The sequence below is a fragment of the Cuculus canorus genome, chromosome 3 (assembly GCF_017976375.1).
Source record: "Cuculus canorus isolate bCucCan1 chromosome 3, bCucCan1.pri, whole genome shotgun sequence".
In the NCBI taxonomy this organism is placed as follows: domain Eukaryota; kingdom Metazoa; phylum Chordata; class Aves; order Cuculiformes; family Cuculidae; genus Cuculus; species Cuculus canorus.
The window spans coordinates 94,761,767-94,789,503 of record NC_071403.1 but is presented as its reverse complement, the minus strand read 5'-3'; the positions used below and the strand labels follow the sequence as shown (position 1 = coordinate 94,789,503).

Below are 27,737 nucleotides of genomic sequence, written 5' to 3'. Positions count from 1 at the left end.
GTCTGCTGTGGCATTTTGGATAGCAATGTAAATGTTGCACAAGAAAAATACGCTGTTGGGTGAAGGGTATTCCCTTCCATTTTCATGAGGCATGCATAGGTTTCTCAATATGCGCAGTATCAGAACACAGAATAAAAGTTGTTTCCTACCATAAAGATGCTTGCTGAAGAGTAAGAGTTTTATATTATCAGCGTTTACAGTGATTTGGGTGTGTTTAGCTGCACTTGCAGCCTCATACAGTGAGATCGCTAAGCAGTTCTAACTGATTTTCATCTTCTTTGGGTCTGTTTGGTTTTGGTTTTAGCTTTGATTCCTATGTAATTTATGAAATATGTTGAAACTAAATAAAATATATTCTTCTTGTTTCTGCACTATAATACCTAAAAATTTTCAGTGACCATCTCTTGCCCTGAGCTTTAAACTTTAGCCTAATATAATTTATTTCTGTATTTCAGGCTCTTAAAAATAGATAATTAACCTATTAGCTTCCATTACTAATTTCTGCTACTGCTTTTTCCTAAAACAGATACAAATGTGAGCTTGTGAGAAACCAGCAAATATCGGCTGCAGGAGACTTTTCATTCCGTGGTACTCCACAGGAAAGTTTTACTGCTTCTTTAACACCAGTTCATCATGGTAAATGAATTTTTCTTCATCTAGCACAGACGGTTAACTGTCAGTTTTCTTGAAAGGTGGAGGAGTATTTTGAACATTACACTTGCACTGAGTTGACTGGTCCCTCTTATATACCTTACAATGAAAGTGTGTAATTCATAGCAGCATAGGTTCCCAGTTTACAAATTATTAGTGCAGGTTTAACACTTTTGGCAAATATTACATATTTTCAGCATTATGGACGTAGGAATAGTAACAGGAATATCCATCAACAGACTGCAGCAATTATTTTGAATGCATGTTCCTAGTGTCAGCTCTTCTTTTTGTGTAGTGAAGAGCAAATTTCTTCCTTCATGTACCACAGATACTTTAACTAAAGTTCAGTCAATGGTCATGTGTTATTTCTTTATAAAACTATTTTTTTATTTAACCTGTTATTGTGCATGATAAGATGCACAGTATATGCACTGTATTTACTCCAAAGCATCATGTCTACCTTCAAATTAGTGTCATCAAATATCTTTAAAATATTTGAATGAAGTGGAAAAGCAAAAGGAATTTTCCTTAACTGGAGAACTGCTTTGTAGCGGGACACCCTTATGGTGTCTATGCTGAAAAATTTTGATGGGTTCAGTATTATGCGTGCTGTTTACGTCTTTCCTTGCTGTGAACAAATGTTCTGTGAATTCGGCATCTCAGTCTGGCTCCAATGGGAAAGCTGTGATACTTCCTCATACTCTTGTTTCTTTTAATTTCTTTATACATATCTGAAAAGTAGTACAGCAATAGCAGTGTCAAGCATTTCACTGTGTGACACTCTTCAAATGGTGATTAGGTTAAAATTACTTGAACAATTATATTTAAAATAGTATTGCTGGAGAGGTATTTTCCTTTGAAAGCTGGAGTCTTAAAATTCTTTAAGATTGTAGAATCATAGCATATCTCAAGTTGGAAGGGACCCGTAAGGATCATCAAGTCCTGCTCCACATAAGCTAAAACTAAATCATATGACTAAGAGCATAATCCAGATGCTCCTTAAGCTACTTTCCTGGGGAGCTTGTTCCAGTGACCAACCACCCTCTCAATGAAGAACCTTTTCCAAATGTCCAACCTGAATTTCTGATGCAGCTTCATACCATTTCCCCTTGTTGTCACCAGCAAGATGAGATCAAAACCTCACCCTTCACTGCCCACCTTGAGGAAATTGTAGGCTGTGATGTGGTTACCCCTCAGCCTTTTCTTCTCTAAGCTGAAGAAACACAGTGACCTCAGCCACTCTTAAGAAGTCTTGCTCTTTCACCATGTTAGTCCCCCTCCTGTGGACACATTCTTGAAGCCCTTGATTCAATTTGATGCCCTTCTTATATTGAGGTGCCCAAAACTACACACAATACTCAAGGTGTAGAGTGGGACAATTACCTCCCTCAACTGCTCCCTAGAATGCTATAAAGCATTCTAGTTCCAGAATTTTCTTGAATTGTAGAATTACATACTAATTCAAGAAAAAGAAAGCAAGACTTTTGTTTTGGACTAATATGCCCCTCTTAAAATTTTGGTAGAAGGATCCTAAATAAATTATTTCTCCAATTCCTATTGCATTTGAAAGGAAGTTGACAAAAAGATCCAGCTTTATTTTTTAATAATTTCTTAGTGATATTAATGCTCCTGGTAAGATTTATTTTTTTTCAAAGAAGTATCTTTTTTTATATATATTTTTTTTTGTATGTATGTATATACGCATACATATAATGTAATGTTACACATATATGCTAGATATATTTTTTAAGGTGTGTATATCTATTACATATATACACATTTTTTTAGAGAGAGATTAAAAGCATAAAAATCTGGTGTTGGATCCTTCCTTTGAACAGTTGTGCTTTCATTCTAATGTCAGGTTCCAGATATCCCATCAGGGTACTTTTGAAGTCCTTGTGGTGTGCCACTTCTGATACCTGGTCATTTTTATCATTCCCATGATAGCAATAGGCTAGAAAAGATTACCTGTGTACTAAGTTATATTATGGAGAAGTATCTATCATGTCTTTGTAGGTGCTAAGTTTGAAGAATTAGAAGAAAAATACAAGAAAGTAAAAAGCTAGAAGTAGAACTGAGAGCTCTCCAGGCTAAGGTAAGTATCTCTTGAGAATGGAATATGTGATATAATGTATAATATGTGATATATAATAGAGTAACTACTGAATGAACTTGGAAAATGGACTAAAATATATTATGCATCGCTTAGAATATAATTAAAAAAAATAATTGGTCTGTGTGCACTGCCATTCAGAAGTGATCTGGGAGAAACTAGAAAGCCAGCGTAACTGAAAAGCATAGGGAAGAAGGACAATAAAAATGAGAATACATCCTGCAAAAACTGGAAGTCTTATGCAAGCAAGGGCAAGAGAAAACTCCGTCAATTTTGCCAGGTTATGTATCATAGGATTGAAAAAAAAAAAAAGCCTCGAAAAGATGATGAGAAATAACTCGCCAGGAAATATAAACTAGTGAATTTTTCAACACATAAGTAGCAGCAACTGTATTTGGAAATCTCTGAGGCCAATAAATGACTAAGATTTGAATGCCCTCAAGTTAAAGAGGACAACTGCAGAAAAGGCAAAATAACCTTTTGTCTGGCATTTACCATCTAAATGCTTAAAAAGTTTTCCAAATCAGAAACTTCATTGGGGTTAAATCTGTGGCAGAGCCTCAAAAGGCAGAAGTGGTCTTAAAATATATTGATAAAATGAATATTAATTAAAAAAAATCACCAGATACAGATAACTCTGTAAATTTAAATGGCATGTAAGGGGAATGATTACTGTATTCATGGTTAAGTTTTTATGTTCTTTATCTTTAAAGAAGTTACTTTACAGGATTGGCAACAGTATTCTGAATTATACAGAAGGCATGTAGTGATAGGATGAAGGGAATGGCTATGAATTGGCGCGGGGCAGATTTAGACTAAACATAAGGAGGAATTCCTTCACGATGAGAGTGGTGAGGCACTGGAACAGGTTGCCCCGGGAAGCTGTGGATGCCTCATCCCTGAAAGTGTTCAAGGCCAGCTTCGATGGGGCCTTGGGCAGCCTGATCCGGTGGGACATGTCCCTGTCTGTTGCAGGGGGGTTGGAACTGGATCATTTTTAAGGTCCCTTCCAACTGTAACTATTCTATGATTCTATATAGATTTCTGATCTTAGCACAGCTGTTCCTACACAGCGTATTGTCTGGTTGGACTGAGCAGTCAGACTGTGCATTACCTGATTTAGAGCTTTAGTTTAAAAAAAAAAATAAATTTCAATGAGAGGCATTTGAAAATCCATTTAAAATGTACAATAGAGGCTCTAGTGTTTGAGGGATTTTTTTTTGCTTAAGTAAGAGAAAAAACACAGGCAGTATTTTGGCTCTATTTAATTCTTCTGTAGGAACAGGTTGAAAGCTGGTATGTGACATATTTTATTATTGCAGTTTGGGGGTATTCAGTATGAATATATTTCAATAAATGTCTGTTCTGAATTTCCTTGTGTTTGTCCAAAAGAATTAAATGTGAGTTAGTTGTCAGATATGTTAGTCTAGACTTATGTTTCTTGCAGCTGACTTGTATTGGCACTTGCCAGTAAAAATGTAGGCTTTGATTTTGAAAAATGTAGGAGGTAAATGTTGGGATGTCTCTTGAAAAAGAAAAAAACTTTTTGTTTTGAAACTTTGAAAGATACAGAGATTAAGCTACATTTTTGGAGGTCCTGGTTTCTGTTAAGAAACAGCTACTCTTGTATACTTGGGCTAAAGTTATTTAATTTAGGTAGTATAAAAAAAATACGAATCAGTAGTTTGCACTAGTGGATGATGTGATGTTATAAAACTGAAATGATTACAACCTATTATCTACTTATTAATAAATTATTTTGTTATATGTTGGGTATGGAGCTGCGTAGATCCTTTTTTTCTTGGACACAGAAAATAAATGAGCCTCATCATCAAAGCAATTTGAGTCCCAGGGAGATTGCTTGGCACCCGGCTTCATCAGCTATGTTTTCATGGCAACAAGAAAAGGCACTATCGAGAAATCAAGAAAGACCTGCAAGGAGTTCTACAACATCCTCTTTTCCATGGGAGAAAGAAGAAAATTCTAGTATAGCATAAGAGAACAAGTTCACCGACGGCTTTGCTGAGAATTATAATTCTTCATTCATAATCCATCTAAGAGCACAGAACCAGGGTATGTGACATATTTCTTTAAAATCCAGAGGCAGACACCTGTGTGGTTTCGTAGAAGTTGGTGTGTGGATAGAAGAGGGGTATTGAAATCAGTGCTTTAGCGAGCAAAAGAGAAAGAGACCTGCTGCCTCAGTTGGCTGCTTGTGTCTGTGTTTTCAGTGATCAGTGAGTACATGACGATTTATCCACAAGCTGTGGTACCCTTGACATAAGGGTGTGAGAGTTAGAAGGGAGGAGTTTGTGGTTTCAGTGTGTATAGGGACGAGTGTAGATACTTGAAAATCTGGACGCATGGAAGACACACCTTTCAAAGCAGAAAGTATCCTTAATCTTTACTTTTTTTTAAAATTCAGAGTTACAGTCCACTATTAAAGACCTAAAACATCAACTGCAAGCTCAGGAAAAAAATGAAGAAATCCTATATGAATAAACAGCAAGAGACTGAACTGCAGATGGACAGGATGAACTTGGAATTAACAGAGAAGGATAAAGATCTGAAAAAAACCAAAGATGAACCAACCCAAATGAGAACACAACTTGATCAAGCTACCACACAGGTAGAATGTTGCATCACACATCTTCTGACTCTCCTTATAATTCTTTCTCAGTATTAATGTGTCAGTTTTCAACCATTATAGTAAGAACCAAGGTTCCTCTGATAATTTTCATGAGCATTTGCTGAGGATCAAGTTTTGAGAAGTATATGTTAGTTTGATATGTATCATCTGTAAAACTGTAAATACTTAGAAGCAGTAACCCGTTTTCTGGAAAGTTCTTGTGCCACCTGAAGAAATATTTTTCATCCTCAGGCAAGATTGACTGGAATTCTGAAAAATATTTTCTGATCAAGTTGCATAGAGCAACAGTGACATCTGGTGGCAGGTTCTGACCTTAAAGAGGCTCTGTCATGCAATTTTGGCTGAAAATCAGTGTTTATTGCTTATACTTTGGGATGTTGAGGGGCATGGTCTTTGGGCTGTAGACTGCTTGTGTAAAATAAAATCTAAGTGGAAATGCTATGTTTGACTGAGAATGCATGTAGTTTCTAAATGGGATATCACAAACTAATCCTAAAGAGTTTGGATTCACAGTAAATAAACAGTCGGATAGTACAATTTGCTTAGTCAAGAATTTTCAGAATGTGTTTAAATATGTACATATAAAACCATGAAATCGTTCAGATTTTCGCTTATAGTTGTATGAAGAAGAGAATGCCCGTGTTTTAAAATAATTTAATTCAAACTGCAGAAGATAGCAAGTAAGAAGAGGGTTTATCTTTTTCCTTTTTAAGCAAGTTGCATCCTAAAGTCCTTTTTCACAGCATTTGACACATTCAAAAGTAATGCACAGTTGTTGTAATTCCTGGCATCTTTGTTTCTCCATCTCTTTTTACTTTTTTTCTAATTCTTTAACATATCTACAGGACAGGAAAAAAAGATGTTTCTGTGTGTATCTTCTCAGGGTATGATAATTGTTATCCATCTTTGTCAGCAAGTTTCTCTATATATCAGGAAACTCCTGTTTCCCACAACTCCTGTATTGGTCCTTAAAAAATAAGGTTTTCTGTGTTGATGGTTCATCAGTCTGCCTTTGGAGCGAGACAGCAACAATCGGCTATTGCTAGCTCTGTGTGGAGCTGGTTTAGGGGAAGTCTTCACTGGAAATAAGGTAAGATCATATTCTTGACAGAGTCAATTGACTTCTTATAGGCACTGTCATTATGGCAAATTCATAGGAAGATAGCTGACCCAATCTAATAGCTCATCTCCTCTGAAAAAAGTCTTTCTTTACATTTAATTGATTCCCAAATGACCCAATTTGACTTCCTAATTAATTTATGTATTTAATTTTGCTCTGTTGATTTTCTAAGGGTTTAAGAGAGCTGAATTGTTTTACTAAGTAATCAAAGGAACATTAAATCCAGCACAAGGAAAGGATCAAGGTTGTATAGCTAGGAACTTGCATGGGGAAGGACGAGGAGGAGTAAGGCTGACTGATCCCGTTTGAATTGAGGTGCAGCCCATCCTTAAGGTGCAGCGCAGCATCTTAGCATCTTGTCTCAGAAGGTTCCTTTGGTCTTGCCATCCGAAGATTGCTCCTTTCTCTTCTGTTTCTACTTTTTCGCACTGAAATTGGATCTGTGCCTGTCCCTTGGGTTTTGCATGTAGAACTGCATTGAGATTCTGAGTTTGTTTCCTGCCTCATAGCATGAATTTAATCTTGTGCACTTCTCTGTCACTGGTATTAGTCATAGCATGTCCTCTGTAACCAAGCATTTCTTACCTTGTGAGGTTTGCTGCCATTCTGCAGGCAAGTTTCCATGTGTTCTTACAGGAGCTCATGATCCCAATTGTCTTGGCCCAGTAATTAGACATCTCAATACTACTACTTGTTTCTTATTTTCTTATGACATAGATGGACTGTTGTTTCACTAACTCATTAAACAGCCCTTGTTGGAAAAGAAAACCATCCTCTTCACCTTTTGCCCTCCCCCCTTACACCCAGGGGAAAAAATAGTGTGTGCTTTTTATTAACAAATTGCTTTTGGAATAAAATTATGTATTTCTGTTCAGGGGGTTAGGTGCATATTGCCTCTCTCTCTTAGTTAACACAATATTAACATAATAAACTGAATTAGATAACAAGCTGACATACTCTTAATGTGGATGCTAACCTAGAACATAAGCTACTGATTTATATTTTTTATAATTAAGGTTTAAATTGTGAGAAATATTCTGCTGTTGTTGTTAAAATAGCCTAAGACAGTTGCCTCTTTTTTTTCCTACCCAAATCAATGTGCTCAATCACTCTGAAGTTCAATGCAATATTCATTTTTTTTCAGTGTAAACACATGGTTGTTTAGTAAGTAGTGGTCGCTCTTTAGGTCATAGCAACCTAGGGTACTGAAAATATAATTTCTGTAGCCTGTCAAAGACACTGATTTTCTGAAGATGTTCTTATTTTTTTTGTGTGTCTATACAAGTGTGTGTATATATATATATATGCACACTAACTATATATATATGCATGTATATATTCACGTACATTCTCTCTATGTATACATATTATCACTAACATAAGCAAGTATGAGTTTAGTACTTTGGATTGCCAAGAATTTATATAATACCAGCTGAAGTTATGCTTAGATTATGTGAATGCTAGAACAATTATAGTAGGTAAAAGCAGTCTTTTTTATATGAGTGTGTATAAATTTAAATAAAACATCACTTGTGTTTTTAACACTCGTGATTGATAACTGAATTATTACAGGTCCAAATGATGGAGCAGGCATGAAAAGATTGTCAGAAGAACTGAATTGCCAAAGACGAAATGCTAAGAGTGTTTGTCAGACTTTAGAATAGAAAATAAAGGAAAAGGAATACCAAAAGGTAAGACAAGAAGAACTTCCGAATTTTGGCTTCCAGAGGAGATTAAACCGCATAGCTTATTTTGTGTATCTGCTTTTCAGTTTGTTGCACACTATAGATTGATAAAAGTTACAAAGGCAATTGGAAAATTGAAAACAAACATCCCAATAGAAGGGAGAGGCTGTTGGAGAGATGCAGAATTATGTTCATATTCACTAGACATTAGAGAATATTATGTGAGAGACCTAAGTGAGATACAAATCCATAAGAAACTAGGCGTCATTGGGTTCGTTATTCACAGAATTACATATATGTGAGTTCAAACTTAATAACTGACTGTGGAATCTGAGTTAGTTTTTCATGTATCTCGCACATGAGTAAATAATTTATTTAGGATTATATCTCTACTCTAATTTTGGTTTGTAATCAGAAGGTGGTAACGTATGAGACTTTTATATAGTGATTATTGTGGATAAGTATCCTGGTTTTTTCCTTCATTACCCTCATGCCTCTTATTGTTTTACATCCTAATAAACCGGTGAAATCTTTGCAGAATCACAGCTATAAGGTCCAAAGGCATAAGAACAGGCCTCATGGGAAATGACAGTTACAGCTAGCTGTTCATCTTAACAGGTGCCTACTTGGCACATGGCAAGATCCACACAAACTGGATTGTCCTACAGATTTCAGGAAGTCTCTTTTGGGAACACTCTTTTTTTTGTGCAGTTTTCATGACTACCCTTGTAAGATTATCTTGTTGCTCCATCCAATGCTAGGTACTATTTTAAGGCTAATTTTCTTAATTAAAAATCAACCCTATGATATGGAAAGTAAATAATAGCAGAGACGGATTTGTCCACTTGACTTGTATTATGATGTAATTCTTATATGAAACCTATCTTTAGGATGAAGAAGTTTAATGCCGTTACTTTCAAAAGCTTTAGACTTCCCCCCCCCCCCCTTCTGTGATAGGAACGTTGCTGTAATGGAGTTTTTAAGCAGATGACATGAATTGACTTAGGGCCATTCTTGCCCATATAACATTTGCAGTGTGCATCAAGGTTGTTTTTTAACTATTGTTCATGGTGTGAGATAAGTGTCTCTGAGCACGCAGTATCAGCAAGTGAAAATTGGTTATTATCACTCCAGTAACCAAAACACAGACTTGTTGCAGTTATGTTTATTTCTTTGCTACTGCACCGTTTCCTAGGAACTCTCTTGTCAGCAACGTTTCTTACAAACATTGGATCAGCAGTGCCACTGGATAAGAAACCAACTGAATCAGGAACTACAGCAAGACAACAGTAATTTCAGCGCTCTGAAGGCAGAATTTTACAAAGTAGGCTATTTTTTATATTGAAATCTTCTATTAGAGCTGGTATTTAGTTGTCCCAGCAGTACTGCCTTAATTTAATTATATGTAAAGCAAAAAATAATTTATATAGGGCCTTGTTTTAATGTTTTATTCAGTTTGTATTAGCTGTTTTGCATTTACTGTTTCTCACTGAAATACTATGTAATTAGATGCGAATTAAAGGAATTTTATATTTGGGGGCTAGTCCAGTTCACACAGCGAAGGATATGGGAATGCAGAAAAGTGCAGCTAAAATAAATCTAAGAGAGGAGGAGCTAAGGCTGATTGCAAGAGACAGTATATGTAGAATACGTGGAGAGGTGCAGTTTGATGACAGAGCTAAACTGAACAACAGATGGTTGCACTTTTGAACAACAGCCTCATTTCATACATCCTGGCCATGAACTCCTCGTGTTTCCTTTTTATCACTGTTGTCCCTCGTTTGACCCTGCAGATTGCTAATACAGGAGCAAAGAAGAAATTATATATAAATTAGCATATATACACACACACACACAGAGGCACAAAGGTTTGCTGTTAGTTTAACTCTCTAAATTGGTTCTCCACAAAATCAGATGAGTACCAGGCCTTGTGTAAGGAGGAACATAAGCATAAAATTTCTGATTCTCATAGCTTAGCAAAAAGGTTATTACATTCCTGATCTCATTTGTATACTACAGATATCGTTGTGGTGCATGTATACAGATATCATGTAGCTGCAAGTTGGAGGTATTAATCCAATTTTGGACAGAAATACGTGTATTTTAGAGACGTACCATCTTTCTGGTCAGAGTCAAAAGAGCGGAAAGGCAATAAGCAGCAATTTTCTAAATCACAGTAAAGCAGCCCTAGGCCCATGGTGGGGTAAAATAATGCAGTTTTATTTTGTAATATAACATTGGAGTTCAAGAATGGGAGTTTAAAAAAAGAAGTTATATATGCCTGTGAGTATAGTGTCAATTTTCAGTGTTGTTAGAGGTAATGGCAGTGAAACAATGCTTGGAATAGGATACCAGTGATCTCACGCAGAAGCTGCACAGAGCTGAGCTGGCTTTGTTAGCAGCCCAGGCTAAGGAAACTGATTTGACAAGAAGCTTTGAGGTAATCAATGCAGAAGAGTAGTTGATAGAATTAATAATATAAATTGGTAATCTGTAAACGATAGTACTGCTGAGTACTTATTTGTGTAGCATATTTCCCCATAGTCAATCTTTGAACACTTTTGTGAATGATCTTAACATTTCCTAGTTGTAACACAAAATGAGATCTTAATGAATGTCATGTAGGTCAATGCAATTTGTGGAATTGGCTGCATGGTTAGGATTCATTGCTGTAATGCTGCTGATATTGTTATAGTTCATGTTGGACTTACCTTTTATTAAAAACAGACAAAACTTAATGTCTTAAATTTTAAGACATTCTTGCTTTTAGTCCTCAAACAAAAATATATCAATGCTTGGCTGATTTTAAAAGTAAATTCTAGAATCATTGATTACTGCTTTGATGCACACTGCCAACATCAGAGATTTTATGTATAAACTTACTATATCCTTTTTTTTTTTTTTAAAAAAAAAGGCATTTTCATTTTTCTTAGAAGAAACACAGTCCAAAAGTAAAACTGGTGTAAAAAACTTTCCCCAAAATGAAGATAAATTCAGACAAGTCTTTGTATGCTACCGTACTATCTCATATTTACACACGTAGAAATCTTTTCGCTTTAATATCTCCTTTGCCTTCTCAGTTATATGGTTTTGCTTTGCTACCAATTACAGCAGCTACACATTTTTTTTTAATTTTTAATTTTTACAGTTGTGCCACTAGAGACTCCTCAATCCAAATTTTATCCTTTATGTGGAGAATCAGAAATAGAAAAGAAAGCTCAATACCTATATAATCCATGTCACAGTTTGTTTTATTTACACACTCGTATTTTTCTTGTTGTCTGTCATGAGCAGATATAAAATAGACTGGCATAATTTCTGCCATAAATTTACTTGTCAAAATTCTGTGAGCAAATTCAAAGCAAAACAATGAATTTTGTTCAGATCAAATGCACAAGCATTGGTACAGCTTGAGTGTATTGTGAAACTTTAAGTACCTTCATGCTGGTAGATTACAATATGTGGGAACATTCCCAGCTATTAGAATATGACTATTTATGCTATTAATTGTTAGAACAACAATTTGCATAGCTTTGACGCAGCTGATTAGCACTCCTTGATACAATTCCCAGACACAGTTTGGGAGTTCACATGAGCTTGGGACCATTCCCAGCAAGTGGTTTGGTTACGGCCACCTGTTTTGGAAGATAGAAGACTTTAGTGGTACAGATATGGGCTGTTCCATGCCACTTGGCCCTGGTGCCAGACAGTGGTCCTTGAAACCTATTTAGTAAATAAATGTAACCAGTGCCTTCCAGTGGTAAGGCTAATTACAATCATTTTTGTTCTTCCAATGTATCCTAGCGGAGGAAAACATCTATCAAGCTTCTGCACATTCTTAATATAATCGTTCATATTTTTAGAAAAAAAACAATAGATATTTTATATTAGATATTGTGGTCTTATGCCCTTCCTGGCTTTGAAATTGTAGAGTGAGGTTAGATTTGATAGTTTTTTTACATCCCATTGAGAGAGTGCATCTAATTTATGGAAATGCCTTTTTTCTTTACATTTTTGGGAGTGTTTCATTTTACCTACCAGTCTTGTATCCCTCTTACTAGACTGTAGCTATAGTCAGATTTTTTCTTCGTATTTGTTTGTCTTGGTCAGACAATTGAACAAGTGGTGACAGTGATGTTGTATTAGAGCTAAACAAATAAAAGTATGAAGAAGCTTAATCTGGGAGAAATTGTAGTATTTGAAGAGAATAGTAGCTCTACAGTTGTCTCTAAAAACATGCATGAGAAAGCATGGTATGCATCAGCAGAACTTAGTGCATGGGTTGTCTTCCTCGCTCATAAATAAGTATAATACAAAACATTACATTGAATTTTTTTTAAGTCTTGGAGGCTTTGGTGGCAGAAGATTTTGTTTAAAAAAAATAGAAAACAGTAGATTGTATTTAAATAAAAAAGAAAACAAGAGTGAGATTGACATTTCTTTTCCTTTTTTAAAGGGAGATTGTTGCAGTCTTACACTGAAATCTAACCACCCAGTGGAGAATACAGTTGACTGTTCACAGGTTAATCCACTGCTATGTTTAGTCCTCACTGTATAAGAAGACTGGTGTTCCAAAAAAGTTGCAAAAGACATGTACTTGTGGACACACTGGATATGCTTAGTCTAAGGACTACTAAACCTTGCAATGGTGATATCTCAATAGCTCTGTTCTGGCATCTTAGTATATGATTTACGTTTTAATGGTGCAAGCAAACCTGTAACTATTTTTGGAGAAATTGGTGATTCTGTCCCTAAACTGCCTGTAAACTTGCCCTGTGAAGAGTTTCTCTGGAGTAATAGTGCTACCTGTACATAGGTTCTAGAGTTTGCTTTGGTTCGGTTTCTGCTTTTTCAAGGGACAATTGCAGAATGTCTAACTTGAATAAAACAATGTACAAGTAAAATCAATAACTGGATTGAATGGCTAATTATTATCAGATACTTAGTCCATTAAATTGTGGGTTCCTCAGTTTTGCTGAGTGCTGTTTGTTGGGGAAGTTAGCACCAAATCAAAATAACCGTTTTAATTCCTTAAACTTGTTTGGTTCCCTTTCCTTAGATCACCCTAGCTTTTCTAATGAACCGGCATTTTGCACTTTTTGAATGCAAAAATTTTAGACACTTGTACTTCTTTGAAAAACTTACTGTTAACACTACTAGAAAACTTGCTTCCTTGACACTTATACGTCACTGGATTTTTTTTCAGCTCTGAGTAGGAAAGGCTGTGAGTAGAACGGAAGGTAACTGTTAGTGACAGTGACAGTTTAATTGTGTTCTGAGGGTGATTTATTTATGTTGTTACAAAACCAAGTCTGCGTGCCCACAAGCTTTTAATTTTTTTCATCCAGACCTTTCCATTTCTTGAGCTTGGCTTTTGTGAATTGCTGCCCATCTGCTAGTAGTAAATGGATGAATAAACGGCAGCCTGTTTCCAATTGGGCCATGCCAGTGCCATGCCATCTGTTGTTCAGCAGCACAGAAGTTCGGAGAAAAAGGATTAGTTTCCTTAAAAAAGCCTTTTATTTGGATTCCAAGATGTAGTGTAGTTACAGAGGGTTGTTTGTTTGTTTTAAACCTTCTATTTATTTGGAGGACAATACTTCTAATGGCAAAATAGCCTTCTGAAAGTGTAAGCACATCTAAATAATATTTGACTGATGTTGACGTGATGATAATGTTCATTGGAAGGAGAACTTGTCTTTACTTAAGATGATAAGTGAAATCTGGTCTACAAATTTCTTGTTAGTTTTTATGCTAATACAAGGATTTGTTTCCTTAGTTGCTTTGGGAAAGTAGTCTAACTTCATCAACTCAGATTTTGTAGGATATATCTTGTCCCATCTCAGCCTGTTTGGAGCAGGTCACGTGTAGCTGTTTGCTTTAGGTAAACAAGGGGTATGCCGGCTACTTCAACTGGCAACATCTCTCAGATACTGTCAACTAGTTAGGAACAATTCAGCTTATATTCCTAGGCACTGCTTGGGGAACAGGGCATAGCTACCCAAAGACTTAATACGTCCTAATAAATCTCTTTCTTAAATTATTTGATCATCTTGACAATTCATATGAAATATGGTCTTATTTGGTTTTGTTTTAGAAGGTGAAGTGAAAGGAATGCCTTCTTTACTGCCAACTGGAAAAAAAATTGCAAGAGATTCACAGACTTGAAGAAGAACTTAATAAGATCAAGCAGTCTCTAAAGCAGAGCCAGAATTTTGCAGAAGAGATGAAAAGTGAGTTACGTATTTAGATTTGCAGAACTCCTGTGCCTGTTTAATGGCATGTTTCCTGCAATCCTGTAAGTTTCATTGTGAATTAAGTAAGAAGATTTCCACTGTTGATATGATTAGTGTTTTCAGCCAACACTGAGCTTGTCCTAAATGGAAATGAATTTTTACCTATGAACATATGCAGTTCCTGAAGATACAGAATTTTGAAATTAATTGAAGTGTACTGATCTTATCAGCAAACTGAATTTCACAGAATGTATTTGAACCAGAAAACTTCAGTTTTATAATTATTTTGTGTTTCACAGAGTTTATTAATAAAAAGGGGTAGGAAAATGTTATATAACCACCAGTAGTTGAGTGTTGCTTGTGGTGTTTGATTCTAATTGAGAACATAGTTTTTTAGGAACTGAATTGAAATATATTTTATAGATCTGCTGGATCTGACTGAAAAAAGGGGATAGATTCCCACTTCTTGCTGTACATCCCTCTTGTATCTGTGCATCAGTTAAACTTCATGTAAGACTTCAAAATAAAGCTTTTGAATTTGATTCTGTTCTCCTTAAAATTAATGACCAAGGTTTTCATTGCCTTTCAACTGATGATTTGGTTTTAATTGTATTGAAAATTTGCAGCCTTTACCAGCTAGCTAGTGGAATGTAATGCCTTCCTCCCCTCACAGTTATCCTTGGTGTTCTTAGTCTGTTCCTATTAAAGCACAGAAACAACTATGGCAATTTATTAAATGGCTGTGTAGATTTAGTCATTCTTTGGCAGAAATGGAGTGTAAGGCTGACCCACGAGAAGGCCACATACTGGAACGAAACCTGTCCTGTAAAAAAAAAAAGAACCAAACAAGAAAAAAGTAGTGCTACTTTATATAAAAATTTGATGAGAACGAGACACTGAAACAGTACATGGTTATACCTGTGAAGTATGGACTGACCAGCTTACGGTGCAGACTCGTATCAGACTGCAGAATGGAAAGTTGACAGTATATGATTACACAGGGTCCAATAGCCTAAGGTGATAAAACAATCCTTTATCCAGTGAGAACACTTCAGAGTAATGCTTTGCACTAGAATGAGAATTGAAAATAGTAAAAGTAAATAGTAATAGTTCATCTAGAAAATTATCAGTACAATTGACTGGGAGAGATTTGATGGTGTCTTGTTTTACAGATAAGAATACTTTTCAGGAAGCAGAGCTGAAGTTCCTAGAAGAGAAATATAAAAGCCAAAAGAGATCCCTTTCACTGGAGAAGCTGAAAATAGCTTTAGCTGGCATGGAAAAGCAACAAGATTCTATCAAAGACCTTTTTCAAAGGAAAAAGAAAATAGTATTAAAGAACCAAACTGTAGAGTAAGTAAGATGAAGGAAGAATTGGAAGCTTTACAGAGCATCCTTGGATTCAAGCAGAATGAATATGAAGAATGGCAAAAAGAGTTTACTGCTTTTTCTCAATGGAAAAATGAAAAAGATCATCTTATACATAAACTTAAGTCTGAAAAGGGAGGTATGCTGATTCATATTAGTGACTTGTAGAATTCCCTTCAAAGTCAGCAAATCAAAAATATAGTGAGAAACTCAGAATGATGGGAATAGAAAGTGACAAGAAAAGGACAGAGATCAGAGAACTTAAAAACAAGCTGGAACAGAAAAGCGCAGAATTAGAAGAAACAAAAAAAGCTTTCAGTGAACTTCAGCAGAAAGCAGAATGTTCTGATAAAAAGTACTGTGAGGAGATAGATAATATGTCCTGTAAAATATACCAGTTTACCAACCAACTATAAGAAAATTTACAATTAGCAGCAAATAAAGAACTGCAATGGGAACAGTGTTGTCATGACCTTCTTGGTGAATATGAAAAAAATCTGTTGTCTTGTAAAAGCAAAAGATGCTTCAGAAATGACAGAAGATGGAGAAGTTAATTCACGGAATGGTGAGGATAAAACTGTTCTAGATAATACGCAACTTTCAGCAAATAACTCCATTGGCAGGGATCATGGATGTGCAAGACCTCTTCTGGAAGTCAGAAAAACTAAGGATCTGGCCATTTTACAAGATCAAGTATTTTCTCTTGAGGTTTTCTTAGTGGCTCAAAACCAGCTGAATTCACATCAGCAGCAGCAGATTGAAGAGTTACTGCAAATAAAGAGTGAAACAGAACAGTTATTTAATATAGAGCAGATCCATGGAAGCTTTGTGACAGAAACTAAACAGTGCATTAGTAACTTGCAAGTAAGTATTTCAGCACATCAGAATTTCATTAAAAAGACTTTAGCTGTTCTTGAGGAAAAGGATGTGCAACTGCAAACACTGAATAGAAGATCAGTAAACCAACAAGCTGAGCTTCAGGATTTAAGGATCAATAATAAATTGCTGGAAGATGTTGGAAGTAACACAGCTGAAGCTCATGTCTGGAACACGGGATTCAGAGATAAAGACATGTCTTCAATAATTTGTTGATATACCAAAAAAAAAAATCAGGTTTTTACTAAAGAAAATGCAGCTCTTAAGGATTTAAGCAGAGATTTAGAGCAAGAACAAACAACTTTACTGGAAGCAAATAGAAGTATTTCTATTAGTTTGAAGGAAAAAGAAGAATCAATTTCTGAAATGTCCAGAAAACACAAGGAAGAAAACAATGTATTGAATTAAGAACTGAAGAAATTAAAATAGAGCTTAAAGTTTTGCAAGCAAAGAATACATTGGTGGAAGAAGAAAATGCAAATGTGATGAGCATTCTGAGAGAGCAAACAATTGAATCTGAGGAAAAGGATGCAAAATTAGAACAAGGAAAACAGATACTTAGTGAGAATAGGGGTATCTTGAGCAAACTAATAGCTTCAGAAGAAATAGTTCTTCCATTAAGAATAGAACCAAGAAAGTTCTTGTTTCAAGAAATTTCAGCAGCTACAGTTGGAATTTTCCAGTATCCAACATGTGCCTTCTACAGGGATTGACTGTTTTAAGACAGGACATGTTAAATATCAAGGTAACACAAAATACAATGAAAGAGAAATGTAGTACCGTATTTATGGTAAGCCGAATTTAAATTTTAAATTCAATGCATTTAAAAATGTGTCCTGCAGAAACACTATAGTTCTTGAGAGAAAGTAGAAAAATAATCTGTACCTTGAGTTCTGGTTTATGTATCACAAGGATCAGAAGAAATAACAGATGATGATGACAAAACCAATAAGTTTAGTCTATTAGAATTGTGTAGGACTTTGCGCTGCTTTCTTACTTTTCTTCTGTTCTGTATCATGGATCCTGCTGTGTTAGTGAGTGTGTGTGCACTGCATGTATCTATATTGTCCTTACAAGCTTAGATCACTGATTAACACAGTTTGTTAAAGATGCACACACTTCACATGTCCCTTCATGGGACAAGCAAATTCCCATGAATTCCTTTCAGTATCGTGAGCAGAACAGATCAAGCTTGTAAAACATTTAATTTTCATTTCATCTGAATTCTTTCAAAATACCCAATGGAACAAGAAATCTGGGAGTCAGCTCTTTCTTTTTTTATCAGTGCTGTAGATGACATGCCACCAGTGAACTAGATTTTGCTGCTCCTTCTAAGGTGTGGCAGAATCAAAACTTCACTCAGAAGGGAGGAAAAAAGTTTAATTCTTGTATATGCTGTATTAGACTAATTCCCCTTAAAAAATAAATTTAACAGATGAATTTTCTGCTTGTGAGAATTTGTTTTGACCATTGAGTTCTGCGCAAGTGGCCTCCAGTGCCCAGTCAACATAGACTCACGAATTAAAGTTTAATACCGCTCTCACCATCAGAGCATCTTGAAGCTGTACATTTTGGCCAGCTGTTCAACACTAAGCAACTGTTCCTTGCAGAGAAGAAAATCTTTTACATGTATATGCTGCTTGCGATTCACTTAGAGCATCCACCCCTATACCTAGACACTTGAAGGAAAAAAAATATTGTTCCTTACCATACACAGCTGGAGCTTCTTTAAGATTAAATACTCAATATAAGTGATTCAGGTGCTGCCTTCAGACAGTTCTTTTTTTGCAGTCCTTGAGCTTTGAAGTTACTAATTTTTATTGCTTCAAATGTACCCCTCAGATCATGTTTCTTTTTAGAAGGCCCTCTGTTGCTTCTTGTCATGCCTTTTGTGTTCACATGTTCCATTCATTGGTTACAGTGTCTTTAGCCACTGTTAAAATGATTTTTTCTCACCAAGTTGTTTTGGGGAATTCAAAGACGTTTCAGATGTAAGGTCAAATAGTTTAATGGGTCAACTGTTTCTCCATTGAGAAATTGTGCTATTACTATTTCCAGATTCAGCTGCATCTCACTATGCCAGAAAAAAAATGAACCGACTAAGAGGCTGGAGATAGTCCAGAAAGAACTACAAGAAAAAGAAAGTGAAATTAAGAGAGAAATATCAGAATATAAAGACAGGCTAGTTCAAGCAGAGAAACATCATCAGGATGCTCTGACAGAAGCAAACTGAAAGGTAAATCAGAAAACAGGAAGAATGGCGCTGTGAGTTTTTAATTAAATTCTGTTTTAATTTAATTTAATTAAATTCTGGTTTACAACATTTTACTGATCCTATTGCAAAAGAAATTGTCTTTAGTAATATTTCCAGACTCTATATATACTTTTCTCAAAACTTAGTAAATGTTAAATTAACCTTTTTTTCCATATAGCAAGCAGTGAAAGGGGAATTTACCTCAGAACTCAGTGTTAAGAGTATATGTGATTTATCTGGGAGTGTACATTTGAAAAAGGGAAAGCAGCACTGTATTATGCCACATCAATGAAGTGATAACAAGTGGAAAAAGGACTGCTCTCTCAGAGTTGATACAGCTTTCTCATAGTTAGGCTGTTAGTCTTGAAACCAGTAATCTGAACATTCATAATTTGTTGCAGATGGAACAGGAAAAGGAAATGTTGCAGAAACAACTAGCTGAACGTGATGAACTATTAAAGAAGGACCATAAGAAAGAAGGTAGCTGAATCTAGATTCAATCTTAAAGCTTTCTTAGCAGTGCATTAGTTTGTAAAACTCCTTTTCTTGTTTCCCCTAAAATGTCCATTTGCATAGGCAGCTCTAATACAGAGCATGATTCTTAACTGTGTCAAACATTTCAAAAATCTAGTTCATCACCTTTCTCTTGAAAGTATCAGAGGCAACTCTAGATTCTGAATATGTATTTTGAGTATTCCATTTTTTGTAGTTAGAAGTGATTTATGGAAAAAGTGTGTTTCTTAATTACTGAAGCTTGTGCACAAGTTCTGTAATTATTTTCCATCAAGCTTTCCCCTCTGATTCTCTTGGTTTATCATTTATGTTTTGGCTTGTCTCGTGAGATGCAGTGTATTGTAAATAATATTTAAATAATGTGAGGTGTACAGACTTGAGTGTTCAGAAGGTACAAAATGACAGGGAAAATATTTGCCCATGCATTGGTGAAGGGTTCTTTCCAGATTTGGCATGTTTGCTCTCTATTTAGAGAAAAACATTATTGTATCTGATATATTACTGATTTTGCTATATACCGTCAGTTATATTTTTATAGTTGCACAGTTACAGAAGATGTATAATTAAAAGATGTTTCACCATTGCATTATAAATTCTTATCTATACGTCTTTTTTAATCTCAGTTATGTAAATAACGTTATTTGGCTTTGAAAGGTCCTGATGAGAAGGCCATTACAGAAGAAATGAAATTAAAACTGAAAGAACCACAGGAATGTGCAGAATTGAAAACCAGAGAAGCAGATGAGCACTTGGAGAAATACCGCCCTCTACTTATTAAGTATTATAAACTAGAGGAAGAAAATGAGATGCTAAAAACACAAGTCAATTGGTTGAGTGCTGAGCTGAAACAGTCAACAAGTGATTCTGTCAGTGCTTCTTTGCAGAATTCACCTAAGCCATTAACAATGAGTAATGAATCTGTCAAAGAGATATGGTCAGATGAAGGTACTACTAGGCCTTCAACTGAAAGGCAGAGATACGAGGACAACAGGAAAGATAATGGAGAACTAAGATCCCCTGTGCCAGAGACTTCACCAAAAGAAAAAAGGATGATATCTGTCAAAATCAGCTGGGTCAGGAGGACACATACTATGACCTAGATGGGCTTCCAGAAGTAGTGAAAAAAGGTATTTACACTGTTTTATAAAAGCAAATATTCTCAGAGTACTCCACTCTTATGAGACCCCACTTGGAGTATTGTGTCCAGTTCTGGAACCCCCAACATAAGAAAGATATGGAACTGTTGGAACAGGTCAAGAGGAGGTCTAGAGACTGGAGCACCTCTCATATGAGGACAGGCTGGAGAGTTAAGGTTGTTCAGCCTGGAGAAGAGAAGGCTCCAGGAAAACCTAATAGTAACCTTCCAGTACCCACAGGGGGCCTACAAGAAAGCTGGGGAGGGACTATTTACAAAAGCTTTTAGTGATAGGACCAGGGGCAGTGGGCATAAACTGGAGAGGGGCAGATTTAGACTAGACATAACGAGGAATTTCTTCATGATGTGAGTGGTGAGGCACTGGCACAGGTTGCCCAGGGAAGCTGTGGATGCTCCATGCTTGAAGGTGTTCAAGGAAGGTTAGTTGAGGCCTTAGGCAACCTGATCTAGTGGGAGGTCTCCCTACCCTTCACAAGGGTGTTGGAACTGGATGACCTTTGAAGTCCCTTCCAACTCCCTCTATTCCATGATTCTGTGATACAGTGATGCACACAGCAATGGCAACAAACAGGAGGAGCTGGAAGCCATTGTACAGTAGGAAAACTACAGTACAGTTGCCATCACAGAAACATGATGGGATGACTTGCACAACTGGAGTGCTGCAATGGGCAGCTATAAGCCATTCAGATGGGATAGGAAAGGAGGGAGAGGTGGTGGGGTAGCCCTGTATGTTAGGGAGTGTTTTGATTGCCTAGAGCTTAATGATGGTGATGATAAGGTTGAGTGTTTATGGGGAAGTCCAGCAAGACAGATATGGTGGGAACCTGCTATAGACCACTCAACCAGCATGGAGAGGCAGACAAAATATTCTATAACCTTTAACACTGTTTCCCACAGCATTCTCATGGAGAAAATGGCTACTCATGACTTGGATGTCGTATTCTTCGCTGGGTAAAAACCTGGCTGGATGGCCAGGCCCAGAGAGTTGTGGTAAGCGGAGTTAAATGCAGTTGGCAGCCTGTCACAGGTGGTATTCCCCAGGGCTCAGTGTTGGGACAGGTTCCGTTTAGTGTCTTTATCAGTGGTCTGGTTGAGGGGATTGAGTGCACCCTCAGTAAGCTTGCAGGTAACACCACGTTGAATGCAAGTGTTGATCTGCTTGCGGGCAGGAAGGCTCTAGAGAGGAACTGGATCAATGAGCTGAAGACAGTTGTATGAGGTTCAATGAGGCCAAATATCAGGTCCCGCATTGGGCCACAAAAACCTCATGCAACACTACAGGCTTGGGGAAGCGTGGCTGGAAAGCTGCCCAGTGGAAAAGGACCGGGAGGTATTCATTGTTAGCTCCATGAATACGAGCCAGCAGTGTGCCAAGGTGGCCAAGAATGTCAACAGCATTCTAGCTTGTATCCGCAATAGTGTGGCCAGAAGGACTGGGGAGGTGATCATCCCACTGTACTTACCATTAGTGAGGCGACATCTCACAGGCATTGAGGTGCTGGAGAGTGTACAGAAGTACGACAAAGCTGGTGAAGGGTCTGGATTATAAGTGGTAAGAGGAGTGGCTGAAGGAACTGGAGTTATTTAATCTGGAGAAAAGGAGGCTGAGGGGAGACTTTATCTCCCTCTACAACTACCTGAAAGGTGGTTGTAGTGAGGCAGATGTTGGTTTCTTTCTCCAGTAACAAATGATAGGACGAGAGTAAATTGCCTCAAGGTGTGCCAAGGGAGGTGTAGGCTGGATATTAGGAAAAATTTCTTCACTGAAAGAGTTGTCAAGCACTGTAACAGACTGCCCAGGGAAGTGGTTGAATCACCATCCCTGGACATATTTAAGATGTGTAGATGTGGTACTTAGGAATATGGTTTAGTGGTGGTGTTGGCATTGCTAAATTAACAGTTGGACTCGATGATCTTAAAGGTCTTTTTCAATCTAAACAATTCTATGATTCTTTGATTATTTAGGTGTTTTTAATAGAAGTTGCTTATTTTTCAAGGTTTGCTGATATCCCCCCTGGAAAGGGTAGCCCTTGCATTTTACCCAGAATATCCCTAAATCTAAGAACCAGTCCCCATCCAGCTTCCTCAAGTGAGAAATTGCCTTTGCCTACACAAGCTGTGCAAAAATGCAGACCAGATAATCTTGTCAAGCACTCCCGTTGAACACCTGGTGGCAGCAAACCACAAAAGGTAAATTTAAAAAAATTACATTTGCTAAATATATTCATCTGGCAAGTAAAGTTTAGGACACATTCTTACATTTTTCTCATTATTTCCTTTTGGCAGCAAGGCAGTGAAGATAAGATCATAAAAACTGAATTCCTAAAACATAACAGAGGTCTCAATGATGCTAGCAATCTGCAGGTTGTTCCTGTGATGCGATTTGTGATTTCATAGGGAAACCCATTGAGAAATGTAAATTAAATCCAGGCATATCTTCAGTTTCTAATAATGGATTCTAAAGACCAGACATTTCTTATACTGTGGTTTCTTAGGCTTCAGAAAAAGTAAATAGCAAAAGATTTAATCTTTGGGAGTCTTGAGTTGACCCTTCAATTTTTTCTTGGAGTTCTAGAGTCAAGATGCTATAAAATAACTACAGATATTTGAGAGGCTGTTAAACATGTAAATAGGGAACATTTAGCTGGTAAAGAAACTAGACTTAAATGTTACTGTTTACCAGATTTTGAAGTTATCAAAACAAATAAGTACTACAGAGTTAGATTTTGAAAGCTGATGTTTGTTAAAAAAAAGTCTAGTAACTGAAGTTTACATTAGCTTTGTGTTTTCAGTAATATTACACATTGCTGGATGTTTCACAGTACATCAGAATAAGGCATTCTTTCTAAGCCGATACAAATGCTTTGCAGGCTGTTGAAAAATATTCTATCTTTAGGACAGAAATCAACTTTTTAATTGTCCAAAGTTTTTAATAATGCTATCTCAAGCTATGCAATAAGAGAAAACAGTTATTATATATTGATACTTCTGTATATGAAGGCTACACAGAAGTGTACAAGTTGATAAAAATTCTTCCAGTCTGCCAGGCTGCACAAAAGCATTCGCTTGGCAGTCAGTGGAGTCTGCCACACAGCCAAGAGTGAAGCCATAAAACAAGAGTACGACTGGAGTTTCGTCCAGTGCACTGTGTTTTGGTACCTCTTCCTCCAGATGGAATAACGTTGTGTAAGAGGGGTTGAAACCTGATCTGTACAAACCCAGAGAGGACTGTCTGCTTTCCCTGAAACTAAGCATCTGCCAAGCCACCTCTTGTACTTCCCAGTATGCCCTGGCTTTGACGGTAGCCAAAGGTCTTAAAATGTTAATCTTCACCTTTGGCCAGCAAGTAACTTTGGTAACTAGATAGACCTAGTCTAACTGAAAGACCTTTAAAGAAATTCAGTATTTGTCTCAAGTCCAACAAAGTAACACAAACCAAAATAATGCATATAGTTCAAAAGAACAAAAAACTATACATACAAGTAAAGTAACTAGGTTGACCTCTGGCTGGAGTCAGGTCATTGGATCTCGTAGCTTTTTCTTCAACACCTCTAGTTGTTTGTTGATTCAAGTATTAGGTAATTAAAGCAATTCTTGTGGCTCAGCTTCTGTCAGTATACCAGCAAATCTGTTCATAAAGGTTATAATCATAGAATCATACAATAGTTTGGATTGGAAGGAACCTTAAAGATCATCCAGTTCCAACACCCCTGCGAAGGGTAGGGAGACCTCCCACTAGATCAGGCTGCCTAAGGCCTCATCTAACCTGGCCTTGAACACCTCCAGGGATGGGGCATCCACAACTTCCCTGGGCAACCTGTGCTAGTGCCTCACCACTCACATCATGAAGAAATTCCTCCTTGTATCTAGTCTAAATCTGCCCCTCTCTAGTTTATAGCCATTCTCCCTAGTCCTATCACTACAAGCCTTTGCAAACAGTCCCTCCCTAGTTTTCTTGTAGGCCCCCTTCGGGTACTGGAAAGTTGCTAAAGGTAAATTATTTCAGATAATTTCATGAATCTTCCAATTATTTTAGGGATCATGTGTGGAACTGTAGCAATTTTTTAAAAAAATAGCTCTTGAGGTAGAAGCATGGGTATGAAAACACCTTGATAGTGGACAATAGAAAATAGACCTCTCAATTTGGGAATGAGTATCTCTCTAAATGCACTCTTGAGGACATATTGTCAAATCTGTTTGCTTTGAACTAAACACTGAATTGTATTACATTCATCTTGCTCAACAGTTCTTTATTCCATAGAGCCCTCTACTGTGGTGTTAATCGGTCTAGTGATATAGTACTGCAGGATAGATGCTGATGACAGGAAACAGTATCTGTGGTAATGCACATGTACAACACATGGTTTCTTGCTGTGCTCACTGTGTGGTATTTGCACGCAGGTTGGTACCAGATTGGATGATTGTGGAGCAGCCCAGGAAGGTGGAAGTCAATGGAAAGGAATGATTTGTTGCTGCTCAGAATAATATTTTTGAGCTGGAATTTGCAGTGCAAAGCAGGCTTGGGTTATCTTGTCTCTGTGGTAACAAGGTGCTTTAGGGACAAAAAGAATAAGGGAGTCAATTTAGAGTGTTATTTTGAAATCTGTTGCTTGGAAAGCAGTACTTGCATATGCCTTGTCGATGAAGTGATGATAACAAGTCGGAAAAGGACCCCTGCCTCAGATTTGATACAGCTTTCTTGTAGGCAGGATGCTAGTCTTGACTCCAGTGATCTGAACATTCATAATTTGTTGCTATATTTGAAGAGACTAAGTCTCCCTTATTGATATTTCAATTCTTGTTTTTCTGCTAAGTTAATCACCTGTATGTACTCATCTGGTAAGAGTACTTTCATTTTCCTGCAGCGAAGGAGCTGCTATATTGAGGTTGTATGGAAACAAGTATACATTACAGCCACATTCTGCAGCTAATATTTCATAACAGTTTGAGCTTCCATTTGATATTGTAATGTTTAAGTGGAAGAATTATGTTTCTGGTATAATAACTGCATTTCTTATTTTGTAGGCTGATAACATTAACACTAGAGATCAACAGAAAGAAATTGAGTTTGCCTGCAGAAAAGTGCTGTTGTGGCTGAAATCCTATAACCAGGTGGAACAGGAAAAGGAGATGTTGCCAAAACAACTAGTCAAACATGGCAAACTCTTAAAGAAAAAAAATTCTAACTATGTCAAAGTAGAAGAAAGAAGGTAACTGAATCTAGATTCAATCTTAATGCTTTCTTGGGAGTGCAGGCATTGCCTGAACATCTGTGTTTTATTACTGTTTCATTAAGTGATGCCAATAAGTTTTATTTACGCTAAGTTACATATGTTTTCCTGTAATTTTAGAAATAAATGGAGGGCCTTGCTTTTAAAGAAATTCCATAGTGCAAAAAAGAAAGGAAGCGTTGGCAGTTTAGTAATCACCTGCCAGCATAATATAAGCTTGTTATAGGTTCTTGCTGACTAGTCAAACTAACAGCAAATAACAAATAATTGGTAATGAATTGGTTTTAATTTAACTGGGGGAGAGATTTCCCAAACAATCCTCCTCCTTGCCTAATCTTATATTGTCTAGGTCTAAGGACAGGCAACTCTTTACCTTCAACTATATAGGAGAAATTAAGATTTTGTTGTTGTTTTTTTCTCCCACTTGTAAATAAGCAGAAGTCACCAGTTCCAGAAATTGTGCCCTTCTCTCTTGGGCATTGCTGGATATATGTCTTGGGTGTTTTTTCAACATGATGTACATCTGGGTATTTCTGGAGGAATTATTAATAATATGATTTCGTTGTTTGTTGAAACCATCAAAATGTAGTTTCATGCTTTAGATTAATATGATAAACAGTGTGTCTTTTTTTTAAAGTGAAAAAAGCCTTATTCTCTTTGGCAGGTACTTATACATACTTCATTTCTCACACCCAGTTTCAGACCATTGTAAATTTCTCAAGATGTTTAAAATGTGTCCTGTCATTTTCATATGCAAATTAATTCAGTTTCCTATGTGAATTTAATGTAGAATTTAAATGGAGTGCTTTGGCTGCACATCAGTTAAAATGAGAAAGCAGTGATTTCTGTCCACATGTGAGCAAAAAAAGTGACTTATGTTTTATGTTTGCAGAATATGTACAGGAAAAATGAAATGCGGATCTCAGTATGCAATACCTGCTACCTTAGTAAGCAGATTAAGGTACTGTCTGTTCCTGGTTTAGTTTTTTCTGCTCCTAGGAAATGGCATGCCAGCTTTGTATCAGACATTCCATTTTACACTGCACCAAAACAATTGATATCAAATCTCACTTTATTGTAGATTCAAAGTGATAAATGTCTTCAAAGTTTCTGTATTCAATATGTATACAGATGGTTTTTTGTAACTTTCCAATATTTAGTCCTTTGCAGTGAGTCTCATGACCTACTGCAGAAAGCTAATATGGTTTTCCATTACCAGTAAAACAGGACATTTCGGGTTGTGTTGCAGGTAGATGATGAACAGTCCCAAGCAGTAACAGCTTTTCCACTGGAGAAATCTTCTTCAAGGTCACTGCTTTGTTCTGCATAAGCAATCCACAAAAAATCTCTCTCATAATAATAGGAAGCATCTTATGATGCACAACCCCAAAAATTCTCTAACTGAACAAGGACTACCTGAGCAGGATGAGCAAAAAGAAAACTGTAAGGTGCAGTAAATTGATGTGGACTTAATCACAAGTCAGAATAATTGACTATCGAAACCAAGTTTGTAAAATAAGTATGACAACTATATGGAGGGCACCATATTCTCTTATTTAATGATTAATGATATATGGGTTTTGCCGAGCTTGTTCTTGAATGTTTACTAATGCCAAGAGTCACTCAAACTTGTGGAAACATAACAAAACAATATATATATTTGATGTTCTTTAGAATTTTCTGTAAGCAATTCTTCATAAATTTGTTAATAAATTAAGCCATGGAAAAAGTGGACTAGTTGCCTTTGTTTTCTGTGTACTGAATATTGATTTACAGATAGAGATACTTATGTGAGTTTAGTTTCTAAAAATACTAGGTTCCAGGAAAAATGAGGCAGATGAAACAGTGATTTCATTTGTAAGTGCAGAACCAAATATAAAAGCA

The 27,737-nt window shown here is 36.6% G+C and overlaps 1 protein-coding gene across 1 annotated transcript in view; it reads left to right on the top strand.

The window, feature by feature from the left end:
* CENPF (centromere protein F) overlaps window positions 1-27,373 on the top strand; it is a 29,455-nt gene extending 2,082 nt beyond the window's left edge. The window contains 28 exon segments of the mRNA XM_054062351.1: window positions 527-636; window positions 2,668-2,703; window positions 2,706-2,746; window positions 4,576-4,837; window positions 5,190-5,239; window positions 5,241-5,393; window positions 8,107-8,122; window positions 8,125-8,225; window positions 9,415-9,543; window positions 10,537-10,659; window positions 14,317-14,452; window positions 15,628-15,767; window positions 15,770-16,019; window positions 16,022-16,314; window positions 16,316-16,840; window positions 16,842-16,884; window positions 16,887-17,087; window positions 17,090-17,307; window positions 17,351-17,416; window positions 17,418-17,489; window positions 18,758-18,784; window positions 18,786-18,923; window positions 19,355-19,433; window positions 20,121-20,495; window positions 20,498-20,593; window positions 22,619-22,812; window positions 27,103-27,174; window positions 27,176-27,373. Of these exon segments, the coding sequence (XP_053918326.1) occupies window positions 527-636; window positions 2,668-2,703; window positions 2,706-2,746; window positions 4,576-4,837; window positions 5,190-5,239; window positions 5,241-5,393; window positions 8,107-8,122; window positions 8,125-8,225; window positions 9,415-9,543; window positions 10,537-10,659; window positions 14,317-14,452; window positions 15,628-15,767; window positions 15,770-16,019; window positions 16,022-16,314; window positions 16,316-16,840; window positions 16,842-16,884; window positions 16,887-17,087; window positions 17,090-17,307; window positions 17,351-17,416; window positions 17,418-17,489; window positions 18,758-18,784; window positions 18,786-18,923; window positions 19,355-19,433; window positions 20,121-20,495; window positions 20,498-20,593; window positions 22,619-22,812; window positions 27,103-27,174; window positions 27,176-27,310 (4,081 nt within the window). The 3' untranslated portion in view covers window positions 27,311-27,373.
* The last annotated feature ends 364 nt before the right edge of the window (window positions 27,374-27,737 follow it).